This window comes from Danio rerio, chromosome 5, assembly GCF_049306965.1.
Source record: "Danio rerio strain Tuebingen ecotype United States chromosome 5, GRCz12tu, whole genome shotgun sequence".
Classification (NCBI taxonomy): domain Eukaryota; kingdom Metazoa; phylum Chordata; class Actinopteri; order Cypriniformes; family Danionidae; genus Danio; species Danio rerio.
Window position 1 is genome coordinate 10,655,145 of NC_133180.1, and position 21,253 is coordinate 10,676,397.

The 21,253-nt window shown below is 38.0% G+C and overlaps 1 protein-coding gene across 1 annotated transcript; it reads right to left on the minus strand.

The window, feature by feature from the left end:
* Positions 1 to 667: 667 nt before the first annotated feature.
* Positions 668 to 20,484, minus strand: LOC110439804 (RING finger protein 224). The gene is made up of 2 exons (XM_073951981.1): positions 20,181 to 20,484; positions 668 to 5,711 (listed from the first exon to the last, which is right to left on the minus strand). The coding sequence occupies exon 2, from the start codon at positions 5,640 to 5,642 to the stop codon at positions 5,067 to 5,069; it is 576 nt and encodes a 191-aa protein (XP_073808082.1). The 5' UTR covers positions 5,643 to 5,711; positions 20,181 to 20,484; the 3' UTR covers positions 668 to 5,066.
* Positions 20,485 to 21,253: the final 769 nt, after the last annotated feature.

Sequence of the window (21,253 nt, forward strand, 5' to 3'; positions counted from 1 at the left end):
TCACAGAAGGAAATTTACTAAAATGTTTTAAACATCATGTTTACTTAATATTCTAATGGGTTTGGCATGTATAAAAAGATGATTTTGACTTACAGAATGTTTTTTTGTCGCATTTCCACAAACATATCCGTGCACCTTAAGAAAGTTTGTGGTTTGTGGTATGTTTTTGTAATGTTTACACAGATGAGAGTATTATCATTTTCTAAAAAATTAAAAAAACGTACTTTGAAACCTGATTTTGAACATTTTAGGCCCCCAAAATGCAGCTGTCATATAAATGAAAACCAATAAGTGATGTTTTATAAACAAATTTCGGGAGGAGCACGATCAGTCTTTGACGAGGCTAATTCATCACACACACACACAATCATTCTATTATCCAATCAGCCCAAGAGCAAACCCTTATAAATAGTCAAACACGTCATACCTCTGTTTCTCTCGACTTCAGCGTCCCTCCACACTATTAAACCAGACACCAATTCAAATCTGAGGGGGGAGCGTTCTGGAGCCGGGCTAGACACTGTGCTCGGACCCTATCTCTCTTTATCCTGATAAGGGGAATAACACAAGTTAGGGTGTCTTCTCAAGCTCAGAGCCCTCTCCCCCAGACAGCACGCCAAATACGCATTTTCTATTCAGTCAAATATCTGTGAGTTTGAACTCGTGAAAAGGTTTTCCAGCTGAAAATGGTGTCATGTAAACACTCCCTCAGCATCATTTATTTCAAAGGAATTAATATCAATATAAAGTAATATTAACATATATATACAGTAAGGCTTCAACAACATTGTCCATAATTCCCAAAACAAGCTTCAGTAGTGTTCAGCCATGTAGCCTGAATTCAGTCACAGTACTTTTTACCAGGCCATAACCTCTATCCTTCTCCTTGGTGAAGCATACGTAGCAGTCGAGACATTCATCATGCCAGGGACATTTTTCATTTGCATAAGATGGAAACATTCAGAACAACACGTCGTCATGTTGCTTGTTTGTTTGTGTTGTTCATTCTGCCGTACTGACAGTGTGATAATCTAATCTGATGCTTATTTGCTATCACAGTGTCACAGCTCGAAACAATGGCCCCTAATGAAAGTAAATTTGTTGTTGGGCCTCCTGCTAGCACTGTTAAGTTCATCACACTCTGAAATTTGTCTAAAAAATCATTCCTTCTTACATTGTGCCAATCACACACAGATTACAGATTTTTACTTTTGCTTGTCATAAAAAATAAGAGGGATTTGGGTTTAGGGATAGGTTGGGATAGATAATACAGATTGTACAGTATAAAAACAATGGAAACCTATGCAACGTCCCCACAATTCAGAAAAACTAAACTGTGTGTGTGTGTGTGTGTGTGTGTCCATAGCTTTGACGTGCTGTCCATCTCAATTCAGGATTCGTTTACGGATTTTTTGTGTTTTGTGGTTTCAGTATCCCAGCAAAGCATCAAAATGCCACTGAGTTCCTGAAATGAACTTTGCATTTCGGGATAATCCCACACGGCTCAATATTTCCTCTTTATTTATAAATTTTTTTAAGAGAGAAGATAACAAACATCACTGCTTTGACTCCGAATTATTCTATGATTGTTGGTTTTTTTTTTTGCAACAGATTAATTAATACACAGTATTAATGAAATCATAGGATATGAATATGAAAGATGAAAAAATAAATGCTGACTTCAGCGTGCAAAGACCTTCAAGGGGACAGTTCACCCAAAACTGAACATTCTGTAACCATTTACCCATCCTTTACTCATTCCAAACCTTAATGAGTTCATCTGTTGAACACAAAAGAAGATATTTTGAAGAATGTTGGAAACCTGTAACCATTGACTTTCATAGTATTAGTTTTTCCTATAATGGAAAGTTGGTCAAACTTTACAAAAAGGTTTCATTAGTTAATGTATTTATTAACATGAACTAATTATGAGCAATACCTGTACAGTATTCATAAATCATAGTTCAACATTTACTAATGCCTTATTAAAATCCAAATTCATGCTTGTTAACATTAGATAACGCACCGTGAGTTAAAGACGAACAACTTTAGTTCCATTAATGTTAACAAACATGAATAAATACAATAAAAATGAATTGCTCATTGATTGTTCCAGTTAGTAAATGCATTAATTAATACAACCTTATTGTAAAGTTGGAAAGACTTTATTTTGATGGTGCCTATTGCACATTTTGTTGCCTTAAAGTTGCATTGCAACTACATGCCAATTCATTTTCATTTGAGTGATAGTAGACTGTCTTCCTAGTATCTGCCGATACGCTCCTTCAACAGACATTTAACTGACTATAAGAAACTTTGCAAGTACATGTCAACTTACACTAACCCTAACCCAACCTAATAGTCTACTTATAATCTAGTGCAGTGGTTCTCAAACTGTGGTACGTGTACCACTAGTGGTACGCAGGCTTCCTTCTAGTGGTACGCGGAGGAATGAAATATGTCATGTACATGCTACATATATTTAAAATTTATCAAAAATTATGCTTATAATATGCTATTTATGAATATAGCCTGTATTTCTGAGGTAATCTGCTACGTTGTTTTGACTGTGCAGGGTTGTAGCTGCTTTACTGGGCCTACTACACTACTGTATTTCAATACTGCTTATTTTTGGTGGTACTTGGAGAGACAATTTTTTTCTGAGGTGGTCCTTGATGAAAAAAGTTTGAGAACCACTGATCTAGTGAGAATTAGTTGGCACGTAGATGCAATGTAACTTAAATTCAACAAAATGTATTTAAAGGGGCCATCAAAATAAAGTGATACCATAAAGTGTGGCAGGAAAGTCAATGGTTGCAGGCTTTCAGCATTCCTCAAAACATCTTTTATGGATCAACAGAAGACAGAAACTCATACTCACTTAAAAAAAGAGTAAATAGTGGGGGCTGCACAATTTGATATTACTATATATTTTAGTTTTCACCTTTAGAAGAATCAAGTCGTAATTCCTTAAAACAATAATAATCTTATTTTTGCTTTGAAATGTAGATATTAGCACTAGAAACAAAACAAAACATTTTTTTTACATAAATTGTATAAATATTTGAAAATTATTCATTTTGGTTTCACCTCCAAACATCATAATTTCTTGTGCCTAAATGTTTTAAACTCTCTTGAAATTATTTCAGTGACTGGCCTTAAAACACATGTAAATGATAAACTTTCACTATATTATAGTTGAATTTAGCAGTGAATCTACAAATCACATGAGTTCGCCTTCATAGGAACATGTGTCTAGATAAAGACACTTTTGGTTGTCTAGCAATCTCCCAATATTGTCTTTGTCTAGACAAACATCTTCATTCCTTATTTGGGAAATGTAGGTTGCGTTTGTAACTAAGGGTGCTTTCACACCTGTGAATCGATTCAGTTGTTCCGAAACAGGGATTAAAATTGTTACTTTGTTGCTCTTGGAGTGGTTCGCTTTCACACTGCAAAGTATTATAATCGGACCAAAAGAGCTAAAACAAGTCACGTGCGAGTAAACTCTCCTCACATTGGTCAGTGACAGAGTTTATTTTGCAGAGTCCCGCTCAGCTTTCAGGGGAGGTGGTGGTTTGGTGGTGTTTGACAAGATGCGCGCGACATGTCTGAAGAGTGAGGAGAGTTACGGTGGGGAGGGGTATGAAGGGTGCGCGACGTAGCCTATTTGAGGACCAGGAGGGAGACACGAGATTAACAGGAGATTATCACTCATTTGCGGGTATCCAGGAGACTCGCGAAACTTCCCGCCCTACTCATAATTCTCTCTTCATATAGCTGTATGCCTATTACATATCCATAAAACACTGTGATATAACCGCGCTCGGATCGTATCGCTTTCTCTCTGCAATCGATCCACGCCAGAGTTCGTTTCAATCGAGCCGAGACCACCTCATTCAAGCGATCTCGGAGCGATTGATTTGGCGCGGATCCTAGCAAGATTGCTGGTTTCACATATGCCAAACGAACCGCGCTAACTGGGCAAACGAGACAGGTTCCGAAACAAAAGTGTAGGTGTGAAAGCACTCTAAGACGTTCGCCTTTATAGAAACTCCGACGTGTGTCTAGAAAAAGACACTACTGATCATTTAGTGATTTCCCAACAGTGTTTTTCTCTAGGCACACGTATCCGTTCCCTATTCGGCAAACTTAGGTTAATTAAGACGTTCCCCTTCATGGAAACTCAGACATGTGTTTAGATAAAGACACTATTGGTCGTCTAGCGATCTCCCATTAGTGTCTTTATCTAGACACATGTCTCCGTTCCCTATTCGGGGAACAAGGGTTACGTTCGTAACCGAGACGTTTCCCTTTATGGAAACTCCAACGTGTGTCTAAATCAGGGGTCACCAATCTCGTTCCTGAAGGTCTGGTGCCCTGCAGGGTTTAGCTGCAACTTGCCTTAACACACCTGCCTGGGTGTTTCAAGTATACCAAGTAAGACCTTAAATTAGCTTGTTCAGTTGTGTTTGATTAGGGTTGGAGCTAAAATCTGCAGGACACCGGACCTCCAGGAACAAGTTTGGTTATCCCTGGTCTAGATAAAGACACTACTGGTCATCTAGCGATCTCCCAATAGTGTCTTTATCTAGACACACGTCTCCATTCCCTATTCGGTAAACGTAGGTTTTGTTTGTAACAAGATGTTCTCCTTCATGGAAACTCAGACGTGTGTCTAGATAAAGACACTATTGGTCATGTAGCGATCTCCCAATAGTGTCTTTATCTAGACACACGTCTCCATTTCCTATTCGGGGAACAAGAGTTACGTTCGTAACCGAGACGTTACCCTTCATTGAAACTCCAATGTGTGGCTAGATATAGAAACTGTTGGTCATCTAGCGATCTCCTAATAGTGTCTTTAACTAGACACACGTATTCGTTCTCTATTCGGGGAACAAGGAATACATTCATAACCGAGACGTTCTGTAGCTCCTGGTATATATTGTGCAGCCCTGGTAAATAGTGAGAACATTATCATTTTTGGGTGAACTATGTACTTTTATTCTTTTAACACTAATAGAGAAGATCTCTGGGGTACCCTTAAAGCATGCAGACCTCTTTTAGCGCTTCTGCTGCAGTATTATAATAGTAATAGTGAGAACGACCGCTATTATGGCCACCGTGCTCATTAAAAAAGCCTTGCAGAGCGGCGTCCGCAGGATGGTCATCAGTAAAGACCTCTCTCTGCCCTCTCCTGATGATCCCTGCATACCAGCCGGCATGCCCACATCCAAACTCTGACTGACAGTGTGTGTGTGTATCGGGACAGAACTGGGCACTCGCTTAACCTGCAGTTTTCCCTTGTTTCTGTTAAAACGGATGCTGTAGACATGCTGCATTGCAGAAGGGAGATAAGACAGCACTGTCGAGTTATTGGCCAGTTTTGGGAGTCCCAAATCTGGTAAAGGGGTGTATGAACGGCAAAGCGGGCACTGGATGGTGTCGGGTTGGTTGGATTTGATGTTCATCCGGGCGAGGCACTCCAGACAGAAGGTGTGCTTGCATTGCAGAACCTTCGGGGTGTTGAAGACATTGTTGAACTGGCAGAAGCAGATGGCACACTCCAGATCGGGTAGCTCGGAGTCACCCATGTCCGGTTTGTAGGGGTCGCGGAGGGCGTTCGGGTCTGACTCCATGACAGAGTGGACAGGGGACGAAGACAGGCGTCAACGGGCATCCTTAAGCTCCATGCTGATTCAACCAGACTAGAGGAAGTAGAAGAAGAAATTTGTTTTTGAGAAAAAACTCTTTAATGTTATTACCGTACATGGATAAATACTACATACACTCTAAACTGCTTTATTTATTGATTAATTGACATTGATTAAATTCTGTTCGGCTTACTCCCGAATTTATTAGTGGTCGCCACAGTGGAATGAACCACCAACTACCTCAGCATATGTTTTACACAGCAGATGCCCTTCCAGCTGCAACCCATACTGGGAAATATTCCAACACAAATTGCGTAAAATATGGACAAACCCAAACATTGGGTTAGATTTGGTCCTATAAATTTAATAAAAAATGTAAAAGAAATATTAAAAAAAATAAAAGAATAAAAAAAGTTAATATTTTTTAGAGTGTACATATTTTTTTTTATAAACAAATAAAATTAAATTAAATATATAAAATCTATTTTATAAATTGCTGTTGCACTACAAGATATTTGTCTTTTTGGATAAAACCATAGAAGTAAAATAAATTTTGAATTTTTAAACAAAAAAAATCTTGCATTGTAAAATAAATTAAAAATAAAATAAAAATACAAAAATAATCAAATAAAATACAATAAAATTACAACATGGTAAAGTAGACAATGAATATTTTACTTGTGAAAAAAAAAATCTTAAATCATTTTGGACAAAATTATCTGCCAAAAGGGAAACAATTAATTTTCCTTTGGCTTAGTCCCTTTATTCATCAGGGGTCACCACAATGGCATGAACCGCCAACTTATCCAGCATATGTTTTACACAGCGGATACCCTTCCAGCTGCAACCCAGAACTGGGAAATATCCAAACGCACTCATTCACACACATACACTACGGCCAACTTAGTTTATTCAATTCACCTATAGCACATGTCTTTGTACTGTGGGGGAAACTGGAGCACCCAGAGGAAACCCATGCCAACACGTGTAAAACATGCAAACTCCACACAGAAATGACAGTTGACCCTGCTGGGACTCGAACCAGCGACCTTCTTGGTGTGGTGACAGTGCTAACCACTGAGCCACTGTGTTGCCCAAATAAAAAAACATTTAAAATGTAAAAAATGTAATAAATAATTATTTTGATTCCTTAAAGGTACACAAAGTTGCAGTGGATAAAAGCATTTGCTAAATGTGCAGAAGTACAATCAAATAAAATATAGGCATTTGACAAATTGCAATGCTCCTGTTTTAGTCACTTTGAATAAAAGCATCTGCTCGAAAATTATAAATAAAACATTTAATGACTGATTTAGACAACAGATGGACTGATGTAAAATAATAATAAAAAATTTAATCTACAACTGATTTGATGTATGGATGTAAACATAAATTAATAAATAAAACACATCCTTCCTGCTTAAGTATAATTGTCATTTAATTTGGATGAAATAGTCTGCTGAATGCATAAACGTAAATGTTAAAATAATAAAATATTTTGGGAGGATGTCCTATGTACAGTATAGTCATCATATACAACTGAATTAAAAAAAATTATTAGCCCTCCTGGGATTTTTTTCCCTTTTAAAAATATTTCCCAAATGATGTTTAACAGAGCAAGGAGATTTTCACAGCATGTCTGATATTTTTTCTTCTGGAGAAAGTACAAAGTACAAAAGACCCAACAGTATTCACTCTGCACCATCAGAACAAACTCCAAGTTTTCGGCAGTCTCGAATTCACTTATTCAGAAGATTAAGTGAATTAGAGACTGCTGAAAACATGGAGTTTGATCCACTTCCAAACAAACTCTGGTGTTGTTAGTCAAACTGAAATTTTAAATTGAATGCAACACAGACGAAAATGATCTAAAAAAACACACACATGCAGTTAAAGAGAGAATGATTAGCACTCCTGTGATTTATGTTTTTAAAAAATATTTCCCAAATGATGTTTAACAGAGCAAGGACTTTTCAAGGTATTTCTTATTATATTTTTTCTTCTGGAAAAAAGTTTTATTTGTTTTATTTTGGCTAAAATAAAAGCAGTTTTTAATTTTTTAAAACCATTTTAAGGTCAATACTATTAGCCCCCTTAAGCAGTATTTGTTTTCAATTGTCTACAAAACAAACCACTGTTATGAAATGACTTGGCTAATTACCCTAACTTTCACAATTAACCCATTTAAGCCTTTAAATGTCATCTAATATCATTTAATCTTAAAAAATATTGAGTAATACATTATGTGCTGTCATTATGGCAAAGATAAAATAAATTAATTTTTAGATATGAGTTATCAAAACTATTATGTTTAGAAATGTGTTGAAAAAATCTTCTTTCTATTAAAAATATACAGGGGAGCTAATAATTCAGGAGGGCAAATAATTCTGACTTCAACTGTACACATTCATTCATTCATTTTCTTTTCGGCTTAGTCTCTTTATTAATTCGGGGTCGCCACAGTGGTATGAACCGCCAACTTTTCTAGCACGTTTTTACGCAGCGGATGCCCATCCAGTCTGGGAAACATCCACACACACTCACACAATACTGACAATTTAGCTTACCCAATTCACCTGTACCACATGTCTTTGGACTGTGGGGGAAACCGAAACAACCCATGCGAACACAGGGAGAACATGCAAACTCCACACAGGAATGCCAACTGACCCAGCCGAGGCTGGAACCAGCGACCTTCTTGCTGTGAGGTGATAGCACTACCTACTGCGCCACTGCGTCGCCTAACTGTACACATACACACACAAAATAAGATGCTCATGTGACTGAGAAAGGAGTTGCTCAATGAACTGTCGTGGTCTCCAGTCTGTATGTTATTTCTGATTGGCAGAGAGTGAAGCATGACTGGTGAACAGTCGTGTTTGTTGTTCTGCCCACACACTCGGCGACAGATTTGCCTTGGAAATTCTTATTCGTTTCCAGCAAAACTATGCAAAGCAGCAGAAGGGTGTCCCATTACTGCAGCCCATAATGCAGCCAGAAGAGATCCGGTTACTTCAATAGATGGCCATCAGATGACATTTAATTTCGCCTAGAATTATCATAGTTTGTGTGTTTGTATGTGTGTGTGTGTGTGTGTGTGTGGTAATGTTAGATGCATGAATTGATATGGGATGCAGCTGAGGATGGGATAAAGTTTTAAAAAGTAAATAATTAAATAAAAAATACTTTAATCCCTAAACAGTACACAAATAAACAACACTGGCTCATTCTGAAAAAGTAGCCCTGTATGCATTTCTGGAGATCACAAATTATGTAGCCAGAAGTATGTATGGCTGCTTTTGTCTTTAAAACGAACGCTACGGGGGGTAGGATGCCGTTCCTGTTGGCGCTTACCAGCTGACTGCTTACCTGCTGTTACCTGTTTGTCCAGTGGCTCGCCGTGTATGTCGGTGGACCTGAGACGCAGAGAGTAGTTGACCACGATAGGGTTCCAGAAAGCAGGTAAGACAAAAACAGAAGCCAAAAAATAAAATAAACAAGTAAATAACAGGGTGAGAATGTGGTAAAATCTGAAAACGTGGTAAAAAATCAGGCGAGGGCTTTTCTTTTTCTGGATTGCTTTATAAAATTGTTGGTTGTGTTTAGTGAAGTGGGTGGGCAGGTCGATCGGTGCTTTTGAAAAAAATATTGGTTGGGTTTAGGAAAACAGATCGGTCAGTCAGTCAGTTAACAGCAACCTCTGGTGGATTTAGGCGAGGACAGCAGGCATGAATGGCACTCGCGAGAAAAATTTGAGATCTCAAAAAGCATACACAGCGGCCTCTGGTGGATTCACAAAAACTACAAAAAATAAAAAATAAATCAAATAAAAACGTAGCTCCTGGGATGTATTTGGCGCTCTCCAGAAATGTATATAGTGGTACATTTTTCAGAAAGAGCCATGCATACAGCAAACTAGAGTATTTTTTATTATCAGACATTTTTTATTATCAGACATTCAACAGTAATAGTATTTACTATACTTTACTAAAACAAGTTCAGCCACAAATCAAACACTACAAAAAATTGATCCAAGTTTTACAGTATAACTGCATAAAAATCAGTGCAAAAATAAAGAAATATAAAAAAAATTATATGAATAATATAGAAAAATTACCCCTTTTAAACTTAAACTTCAAAGACATCTTTAAAATAAAATGAGTTTTACCCGCTTCTTCTTCAGTGGTTGTTGTGGCAACAAAAAGCCCAACTTCCTGTATTTGCATTCTGAGCAGTGAAGAGAAACTGACTCTGGGTTTGCAGTGTTAAGCAAAGCTAGCGGGCATACAGCAGGGAAAATAAGTATTGATTGCATGTTTTTTCCTGGGAATAATATTTCTAAAGGAGCTGTTGACATGGAATTGAACCAGATTTTTGTAAAAAATTGTGTTGGCAGCTTAAAGACACCTCTCATATGGAGAATGAATTCACATGAATGGCTCAGGTGTGAGTTTTTCACAGACTTCAACAGAGTGTAAAATTCTGTGGGTCTCTTCTGTCAAATCTGATCTTTATTTTGTATTTTTTATTGGATTTGGATCAGGTGATTGGTTGGGCCATTCTACAGTTTGATTTTCTTTCTCTAATAGCATTTGTGAGTGTCCTTGGCTGTGTTTTGGATCATTGACTTGCTGAAATGTCCACCCTGGTTTAATCTTCATCATCCTGCTAGATGTTGGACTGAAGCAGCTAATATTCATTTACACTGATGAAGGGCAGAGGGTTGCTGAAGAACTACTGAGAGATTTCATCTGCTGTCTGGGCTTTCACTGGCTTTCTGCATGCTTTCTGCATCTCCCTTTCTTCATGTGTTCAATACTTTTTCCCTGCGTCATTTCATATTATTACACATAACTTCATCTGTAAACCAATTTAGATTTGTTTTCTTTGCTTATGTGGATTTCTTTGGTTGTTACCAACATCAAAATTTCAAGTCAACAGCACCTTAAGAAATATGTTGTCCGAGAAAAATGGTCACGTGTTCAATACTTATTTTCCTGCTGTATGTCTCATTTAAAAAGAGGGTTTATGGTTTCAAATACTGCCAGTACTGATGCCAGATTTTTTTGCAGTATTGGCGAGTATTTCCGATGCTATTATTGGAACAACCCTATAGAAACATATTCTGAAACACATTTACAACACATGCATAACACATTCCGCCCAGTTTGCTCTGACTTTATATGTAATCTGCTCACATTAATATTTATTTGCATTTAGTGACAATTTTATGCCCTCAAGAGCCACATAAAATGATATTGCAGGCCAGATTTGGCCATGAGTTTGACACTTCTAGTGTACATGGCCAATGAGTCCCTCTCCAAGAGAATCTTCAGTCTATGGTGACTGATGATTGGCTCCTTTACTAGAAGGTGTGGCATCCTTCACTAGAGTGGCCATGTTCACTGATGCACTTTTCCCCTTTCAAAACTATACAAGTGATACATATTCTGTATTCTATTTGCTGCGTCCCAATTCCCATACTATGCATCCTAAATAGTATCCTAAATAGTATTCTCATTGTCCTTTATTTTAACGGAGAGGGTTGTAAAAATTCCGTCATAGCCTATTATTGATCGTTATTTAATTTGCAGACTTTCTAATCGCTTTTTTCATTCATATTGTAATAATGAACTTGCACGACGAGCATATAGGCTAAATTATTCATTTATTTATTTGACAAATGAACAAAAACTCCAATCTGCTTTAACTCATATCTTCCTCCTGCATCGACCTGAACTGGGTGCTTGCCTCTGCGTAATCAAACGCATCAAGGGAGACTGAGGCGGAGGCAGTTGTCATTAAATTCTGTGTCTTTGCCTCGGAAAGTCGACTTCTCGTGACCAAGGACCGGAATTACTAGCGCCACTTCAGCAGCGTTTTGTAGTTAGGAAACATTTCTCCTAAAGCTGTGATTAGAACTAAGTTTGCTGGATTCTCTGAATGTGGGATTTCCAAATCCTGCAAGCACTCGTTTCACCGGGAAAAAATACTACAGCACGCGCTCCTTCTGCACCCCTCTGCGTTCAGTAGTGCTCACAACGCACTCCAAATATTGGAATAATTTTATTAATTACACTTTACAACAAGGTTCATTAGTTAAGCATGAACAATACTTGTACAGCATTTATTAATCAAAATTTACTAATGACTTATTAAAATCCCACTTCATGCTTGCTAACATTAGTGAAAGCACTGCTAGCATGAACTAACAATGAACAACTGTATCATTAACCAACATGAACAAATACTACTTCCTTGTCGAGTGTTACCATTTTATCTTGTCATTAAATAATTGTTCTGGACATTATGCTGACAACTAGGCTTGGGCGGTATCCAAATTTTAATACTGTCAAACCTCCTCCTTATTTTACCTTGGTATACGGTATTACCATGCATAATAAAAAAATTATGATGTAAGGCTCAGATTTGGTCTAATCATTTATTACTCTCCGTGTGGTACAACAAAATCAGTCACAAAAGGGGGAACATCACTGAAAACAGTCCCATTGCGAAACAGTCCCCTCCGCACACACACACACCTCCGCACCCCCCCACCCCTAAAAGACCCGCACATTTTACAACACTGTATATGCGACCTTAGGTTCGTGGTCACCTGTTTGTTGCACAATTTGCAAATTGTCTTGTTCGTATTAGAGATCTGCGCACTGTCTGTATTAACACGCACATACACATAGATACACAGCACCATGCTCTCTCTCATTCACACACATACACGCCCACACAAAACCAAGCAAGGGACACACAGCATCACACTCTCTCTCATTCACACACACACACATACACACACATAAACATAAACAGCATCAATAATGAAGTGTGCGTGCTCGCTCGCTTTATTCGGAAATTTATTCCTGCACCGCAAAAAATCTGGTCAAGTCCCGCGGCTCAGCAGCGGGAATGCAGACCTCTAGTTCGTATTCTCCTTTCTCATTCAGTCAAAACCCGAAATACTGCCAAACTGCAGAGGTTGTGTTCTTTTTCGAGACCTGGGGCCTCATGTATCAACGCTGCGTACGCACAAAAACTTTGCGTACGCCAGGTTTCACGCTCATGTTTGGATTTACTAACGATGAAATGAATGTGGGAATGTGCGCAGGTCCCCGCCAACTTCATGCCTGGCATACTTGTGTGTGTCTGTTTTATTTCCATTGGCGACTCCTAAAGGCAGTTGTGTTAAATTGCACACTACAAAGTATCTTTGAGTCGTGCAATGGCAGCTGTATGAGACGGGATCATCCGCATGTCTAGCAAGTATATAATGTTTCCATACCATGCAGTTGACCAGCCAAACATTAAAGCGCAATTTGCAGCGGTCCCCGTTTTTCCCAATGTAACCCAATAAGACACTATCTGAAGATGAATTTGCATGCGTGAATCAGAAACATTTCCATTCAATAAATGTGCAAATAAAATATGATGCACACACTTATTAATGATTCCTACTTGTCTTCCTCGTGATGAAGAGTAGGCAAAATCTGATATGTTGTGGGGGGAAAAAAAAGAATGAGTTCATAAGATGCTGGATTCGAACCGAGTTGATGCTCGAACGAGTCAAAAAATGTTGCCATGCATTTTACAAGCTGCGCCACTCACGCTGTTAAGGACACAACAAAATTTTACACCTATGCATCGCACTATTTCTTTTTTAATCCACTCAGTGTGATGTTCAGACCCAACTGAGTTAACCGCGTCAGCTAAACTCTCCCCACTCTATTTTTTTTCTTATGTTTTTAATTCCGGAGGACAAACTTGCAAATAACACAATTTTTCTCCGGTCTACCACCGAAAGCAGCACCTCCAATTCACATTCTGTTCAAAGTTTCTCTTCTTGCTTGCTTTTGCCTTTGCTTTTTCGTTGGGTTTTGCCAAAGTAGAGTCATTACCATATTCATACGGGGGAGGAGGCAGGGAGGGGTTTTGTGCTCATGCAAGTTGCGCTCAGTTTCACGTAATTCAGATGTACAAAAGAATATGTGTGGGATTCGGCGTACGCAGTGTTTCATACATCTGAATTTTTTACTGCGTACGCACATTTACAGCTTTGTGCGTACGCAATGTTTTAGTATGATTTCAACGCAAGTCTTCGTACATGAGGCCCCAGGTCACTTGGTGCACGACTCGCCATCCTACCTCACCTCTCTTTCTCTCTCCCCCACATTGTCCCATGATGACAGTTACGCATTTGCATTTTTAGGCATTAAATAAAAAATATTTAATAATATTTAATACTTGTCTCCTATATAAGTGCATTGTTTTTATGACGGTACAACGGTATTGAAACTGATAACGTTGCTATTTTTAGATCCCGCGGTATACCACCCAAGCCAACTGACAACACAGAGCAGCTCCAGTGTTCAAGGGTCAGCGAATAGCACGATGTGCTTGAATTTAGTGAAAATGTTCTATGGTAAGGTCTACGGAAATTTGCCATGGAAATAAAACTAATAAACAGCAGTTTAGAATTGATTTCTCTTTAAATAAAAAAGACAAGAACTTAATTCATCATGCACTTTGATCTTTAAAACTGTGCAGACATTCATTAATAGCTACAATATACACTGCATGAGAGATAATATTCAAATGAGGATGACAGTTGTAAGAGTAATTGCATTGTAAGAGTCTGTTTAAGTACATTTCTTTGAACCCTAACCGATGCAGTTAGTAGCTTTTTTTATTTCTAAAAGGTAAAATACACTCCAAAATTGCATTCTGCCATCATTTACTCGTCCTGCACTTGTTGCAAACCTCTTTGACTTTCCTTCATCGGTTGAACACTAAGCAGGGCTCAACAATAAGGACTGCCCGCTGGCCCGGGGCCAGTGTGCAAGACGCTCGGGACAGTATACAGAATGGTTACTGGCCCGATCGGGGCTAGTGCTGCCTTGTCACTAAAATTTAATTTAGCTGCGACTGTCAATTGCATGCTTTCATGCCCAGACGTGTTTCAGAACTTGTTTGCCCAGTAAGCGTGGTTCGTGCGGCTAATACAGGGTTCAACGCTATGGATTTTTTTTACTGGTCTGATCGGGCCAGTGGTTTAGATTTTTACTTGCCCTGCCAAAATTTTTACTGGCCCCACCAAAAAAAAAATAAAAAAAGTTAATAGCTATTTTTTCAGCCGCATATTTTAAATAATGTGTCAAAATAAAGTCTGTGAATCTAGAATTTCAAAAAAAATTAATAAAAGTGTTATGCAAACAAAAAGAGCAGTATGGAAAATGTGCAGGTATTTTATTGCGGTTCGAAATTATTTAACAAAAGGTGGGCTGACTGTGGGCAAGCAGTGCAAAACATCACTTCATTTTTTTTTTCGCGTTGTTCACTCGTAAATTTCTGCTTCCAAGACATTAGAAACAGGCATTTTCTTTTAGCCTTATAATTTGATGTTGCCGCCATGTTGCCGTTTCTTCTCTGTACTGGTTGTTCCCAGGTTGCGGAGGGAAAAAAAGCATGCTCAAAACATCAAATCAGATAAGCGTAACCGGAAAGCAATATGGTGTTTACGACTTTATTGAGAAGGGAGTGTTTAAAGACCTAAAAGCACAAACCTAAAATATACATAATTGAAATAGTCGCAGACAAATGAAATGTTAGTGACAAGGCAGCACTGTCCCAATCGGGCCAGTAATGATCCTGTCCACTGTCCCAAGCGTCTCTCACGCTGGCCCTTGGCCACCGGGCAGTCCTTATTGTTGAGCCCTGTAATATGATTATTATGTTGATGGGTCAAGCAAGAACAAGAAGTGAAATGCATTTTAAAGCTAGATTTACAAATAAATGAAAAATAAAAATATTGACAGTATTATAGACTGATGTAATGAGCCGGTTTATAAAATTAGGAATTTTGGTTGGTTATAAACAACAACAAAAAACATAAAATTGTCAACTAAATAATTCAACTAAACCACACATTAAACCATTCACTTTATTTAATCTAATCAGTATTGTATTTAAATTAAATCATTTTTAAATTGTCAGTTGTATTTAAAGAAAAGTTATGCTAAATAACTAAATGGCTAACTTTTTTTGGTGGGGCCAGAGAAAATTTTGGCAGGGCAAGTAAAAATCTGAACCACTTGCCCAATCGGGCCAGTAGAAAAAAAATCCCTTGTGTTGAACCCTGCTAAGGAAGATAATATTAAGAATGTTGGAAAAAACAGCTGTTGACATCCATAGTGTTTTGTTTTTATTTCCATTAAGCATTATTTATGTGATGTAACACAATGCACTTAAAAATAAGTGGATAAAAAACAACCATTGACTACCATAGTATTTGTTTGCTCCTACAATGGATGCCAGTGGGTGCTATTTTCCAACATTTTTCAACAATAAAAAGAATTTGATAAAAGTTTATCCACTTGAGTGTGAGTATATGATGAGGAAAATGTATTTTTGGATGAACTGTCCATTTAAACATCCGTGTCAGAAGAAGTGATGATTGTGATGGATGACGATATCATCTATCACAGGGGTCACCAACCTTTTTGAAACTGAGAGCTACTTCTTGGGCACCAATTATTGTGAAGGGCTACCAGTTTGATACAAACTTCTTAAATAACACTTTTTCTCAATTTACTTTTTAATTATATGTTGTTGTTGTTATTATTAATGAATAATGATATTTATCTAAGTGAAGACACTGATCATGTTAATGATTTCTCACAATAGTTCTCAACAATGATTTAACAAGGTAAGAAACAGAAATATCAATATGCAACACTTTATCTGTCTGACATAGTTTTAGTTTTTTATATATAAATATACTTTAATGTCATTAACACATTTTACACCAAAGCAGGTGTGATTTAAAAAGAATAGCTTCAAAAAATACTAGATTCAGCTCACTGGTATGTGGTGCAATGGTGAGCTATATTTAGAACAGGCTTGTGGGCAACTCATGTAATCTTTGTGGTCTATGTTGGTGACCCCTGATCTATCGCTTTAATAAAGGTCTCACTAATTTTATTTTCATTAGAAGATGCTTTCCTTTTTTTGGCTGAGATCTTGTTTTAAGGAGATAAACTGTCACTGCGGGTTTCAAGACCTGAAGGGGTTTCATGTACACTGGTGGTCAAATCATTTAGGAATATGAAGCTTTCTTTCACAATTAGACCCTGATGAATCTTTGTATTGTTATCCTGGAATTTGACCATGAGATACGTCTTCTGACATGTGTTTATTAATGAAATAAAAAGTTTAAGATTTATAAGAATTGTTGGCAAACATTCAACATGACAAAAACATCAAGCACTAAATCCAATACTTTTTAGTTTAGATTCAATTCAATTCAGCTTTATTTGTATAGCGCTTTTACAATGTAGATTGTGTCAAAGCAGCTTCACATAAATGGTCATAGTAACTGGAACAGTGTGGTTCAGTAACTGGAACAGTGTGGTTCAGGTTTTAGTGTTTAAGTTCAGTTCAGTTCAGTTTAGCTCAGTTCAGTGTGATTTAATCATTACTGAGAGTTCAAACACTGAAGAGCCAATTCATCGATGCGTAGCTCTACCAATCCTGAACCATGCGAGGCAGTGGCGACAGCGGAGAGGGAAAAAAACTTCACCTGATGGGAGTGAAGAAAAAAAACCTTGAGAGAACCAGACTCAGTTGGGCACGACCATTTTAATTTCTCCGCTGGCCAAAAGTCTTGTGCAGAACTTCATTCGCCGTGGTTTATGCTGGAAGATGGCCTCAGATTGTGTGAAGGTGCGCATTATTACATTACAAACAAAATCAGAAAGAGTTAAGGTCATTGTTAGATTAACCAATGGGCATTATGGGCACAGGCCCAGGGGTTTTGTAGTATCTATATTCACCTTATTCTCCGCCGACGAGCGGGCGCTGCCATTTAAATCTTTTTGGCTCGAAACTTCTGGTCTTCCGGTCTTCCGGTATATATATATATATATATATATATATATATATATATATATATATATATATATATCTGAATATAACTAATTTGTATGTACAACGATTACCCTTTAATATATATATTTTAGTACTGCTTCAGTGAACTTAAACAAGTATATTAATAGACATTAATTTTCACTAATTTTAATAGTATTTTTTATAAAATTGTGCTTTAAATGCTTTAAAAATAAGTAGAATCAATGTAGACTATAAATAAATGTACTATACAGGCACGTGCACACATGCCCTTTTTAGTCTTGGATAGAAAGTGCCCTTAAAAAATGATCTGAAGTGTCCCCGCTTTTATTTTTAAAATTCAGGCAATACATTATTCACCTTATTCTTTGCCGACCAGCTGGCGCAGCCATTTGAATCTTTTGGCTAGAGGCTTCCGGTCTCATTCACTTCCATTAAATTTTAGACACTAAAAACTGCTCGTTTCGCTGTTTGATGTTGCAAGCTGATATTTTCTTATTGTATTATTTTACTTGGTCTGTAAAGTAATGCAAACATTTGTTTGTAGAGCAAGTAGTTTGACTGCCGTTTATTATTACTAGTCATTTCTCCCATAGGCGACTGAATCAAAAGTTCTAAAACAATCGCGAAAACAGGCGCACTTCCGCTTTTTAGAATAAGGTCAATAGATTCATTTTATTAAAATGTATATTTATATATTATCCTTTTTTTTTATTCAACTATAGAGGTGCGGCCAAGTAGGGGGCCCAACAAGACAATGTGCCCAGGGGCCTCTGAATTCTTAATCCGGGCCTGGTTAAGGTGTTGAGTATACAGTGGACAGTACAGCGGTCAAGCATATACATAGCTAACCTGCAGCCAATGAATGCAATTTCAAGATTTATACGCATTTTGGCATTTTCATTAAGCATTATTTTACGTGATGAAAACGTAGCTGTTGACTTCCATATTGTTTTTTGCTTACACTATGGATGTTAATGGCTGATTTTTCCCCCCCCGATTATCTCATTTTGTGTTCAACAGAATAAAGAAGTTAATAAAAGTTTGCAACCACATGACTTTCGGGTGAAAATTACCTCAGCATTTACTCACAAATCAAGTGATTTTCACTTTTCTGAACATTCACCACAATATCTTATGTGCAATTTCAACATTTTGGTATTTCCATTAAGCATTTTTAATGTGAAATTTCAAAATAGGTGGATAAAAACATAGCTATTGACTTCCACATTGTTTTTGTTCATGCTATGGATGTCATTCCTTCATTTTCCTTTCGGCTTAGTCCCTTTATTAATCTGGGGTCGCCACAGCGGATTGAACCGCCAACTCATCCAGCATATGTTTTTACGCAGCAGGTCCCCTTCCAGCTGCAACCCATCTCTGGGAAACATCCATACACACTCATTCACACACATACACTTTGGACAATTTAGCCTACCCAATTCATCTGTACTGCATGTCTTTACCTCAAATGAATTTACCTCAATGAAAAAAAATAATTACTCACACTCACTCTCTGATGATGTTTCTGGTGTTTCCATTAAGGTTTTTTTTTACAGGATATTCATAGGTGGATGAAAACAGCTATTGACTTCCATACTGTTTTTTGTTCACACTATGTATGTTAATATTTTTTTTCTCTCTCTCGAATATCTTGTTTTGTGTTCAAGAGAAGAAAAATGTTTACTCACATTCAATTGGTCTTCAACATTTTGGTAATTTCCCATAAATATTTTTTACGCAATATTCCAAAACAGGTGGATGAAAACAGCCATTGACTTCCTTATTTTTTATGTATGGATGTCAATAGCTGCTTTTATTTTTATCTCTCTGAATATCTCGTTTTGTGTTCACTAGAAGTAAAAAATATTTTTAAAAAATGCAACCATGCACTTGAGGGAGTAAACGCTGAGGTAAATTTCACTTTTCCCTGCTGAAAAATCCAGCTTAAACCAGTTTAGGATGGTTGGCTGGTTTTAGCTGGTCGACCAGCCCGGTTTTAGAGGGGTTTTGGCCACTTCTAGGCTGGTTTCCAGCCATTTTCAGTCTGGTCTTAGCTGATCAGGCTGGAAAGTGACCAGCTAAAACCATCTAAAACCAGCTTGACCATCCTGGTTTAAGCTGGACATAGCTGTTTTGGCTGGGCTTCCAGGCTGGCTAGGCTGGTCAAGCTGGTTTTAGCTGGTCATTTCCCAGCCTGTCCAGCTAAAACCAGGCTGTAAATAAGCCTGGAAATGGCCAAAACCCCTTTTAAACCAGGCTGGTCGACCAGCTAAAACCAGCCAACCACCCCTAGGCTGGTTTAAGCTGGATTTTTCAGTAGGGTTGTGTAAAAATAACCTCAACGTTTACTCACACTAAACATTTTTGCCCATTTTGTCACACTATGGACGTCAAAATCTGATTACCCCCCACCCTGAATATCTCGTTTTGTGTTCAACAGTGTGTTTAAAATTTGATAAAAGTTTGCAGCCACTCGACTGAGTAAGCGCTGAGGTAATTTTCACTTTTGGGTGAACTGTCCCTTTAAGATCAACGGTTCTTCCGCAGCAGACATAAACAAACACATTAACAATATGTGACATATTATGCAGATTGACAATTACTCACTCATCTTCTGGAAAGACGTCTTGTATTTGCGGTCAGAAGGCGCAGCAGATGTCCTGGTTATTATCTGAGTGTTTGAGAGAGATTGAGAAATGTCGCCGTCTCTCTTTCTCTCTCTCCGAGCATCTGCCGAACATGTTTTACATAGAAAAACAGCAGACACCTCTTGACTTGTGTGTGTTTCAGTCAGTCTGTCTCTGTCTATCTATCGCTGTGTGAAGAATGGCAGAATTTGAATAATGGAGCAGCAGCAGGAGGAAGCGCGCAGCGAGTAGTCAAATACTGCCGACAGTGTAAACTCTACAACACAAGGGTGAATAGAGAAATACACACCTGATCTGAACAAAAACACTGCACGTCGTCTCTCTTTACTTCACAGAAGAGCAAATCCTGGAAGTTTAACTTTTAATGTGACAGGTAGTGTACTTGATGATGTACTATACTTTCCGGCCACTTTATTAGGTACACCGTTATAGTATCGAGTTGGACCCCTTTTGCCTTCAGAACGGCCTTAATCCTTCGTGGCATAGATTAAACAAGATACTGGAAATATTCCTCAGAGATTTGGTCCATACTGACATGTTAGCATCCATAATGCGGATCTCCTGTTCCACCACATTCCAAAGATGCTCTATTGGATTGAGTTCTGGTGACTGTGGAGGCCATTTAAGTACAGTGAACTCATTGTCATGTTCAAGAAACCAGTCTGCTTTCATGTTGCTGACACCAAATTCTGACCCTAACATCTGAATGTTGCAGCAGAAATCGAGACTCATCAGATCAGGCAACGTTTTTCCAATTTTCTGTTGTCCAATTTTGGTGAGCCTGTGTGAATTGTATCCTCAGTTTCCTGTTCTTAGCTGACAGGAGTGGCACCCGTTGTGGTCTTCTGCTGCTGTAGCCCATCCGCCTCATGGTTAGATGTGTTGTGCTTTCGGAGATGCTCTTCTGCAGACCTCGGTTGTAGCGAGTGGTTATTTGAGTTACTGTTGCCTTTCTATCAGCTGGAACCAGTCTGGCCATTCTCTTCTGACCTCTGGCCTCAACAAGACATTTGTGCCCACAGAACTGCCGCT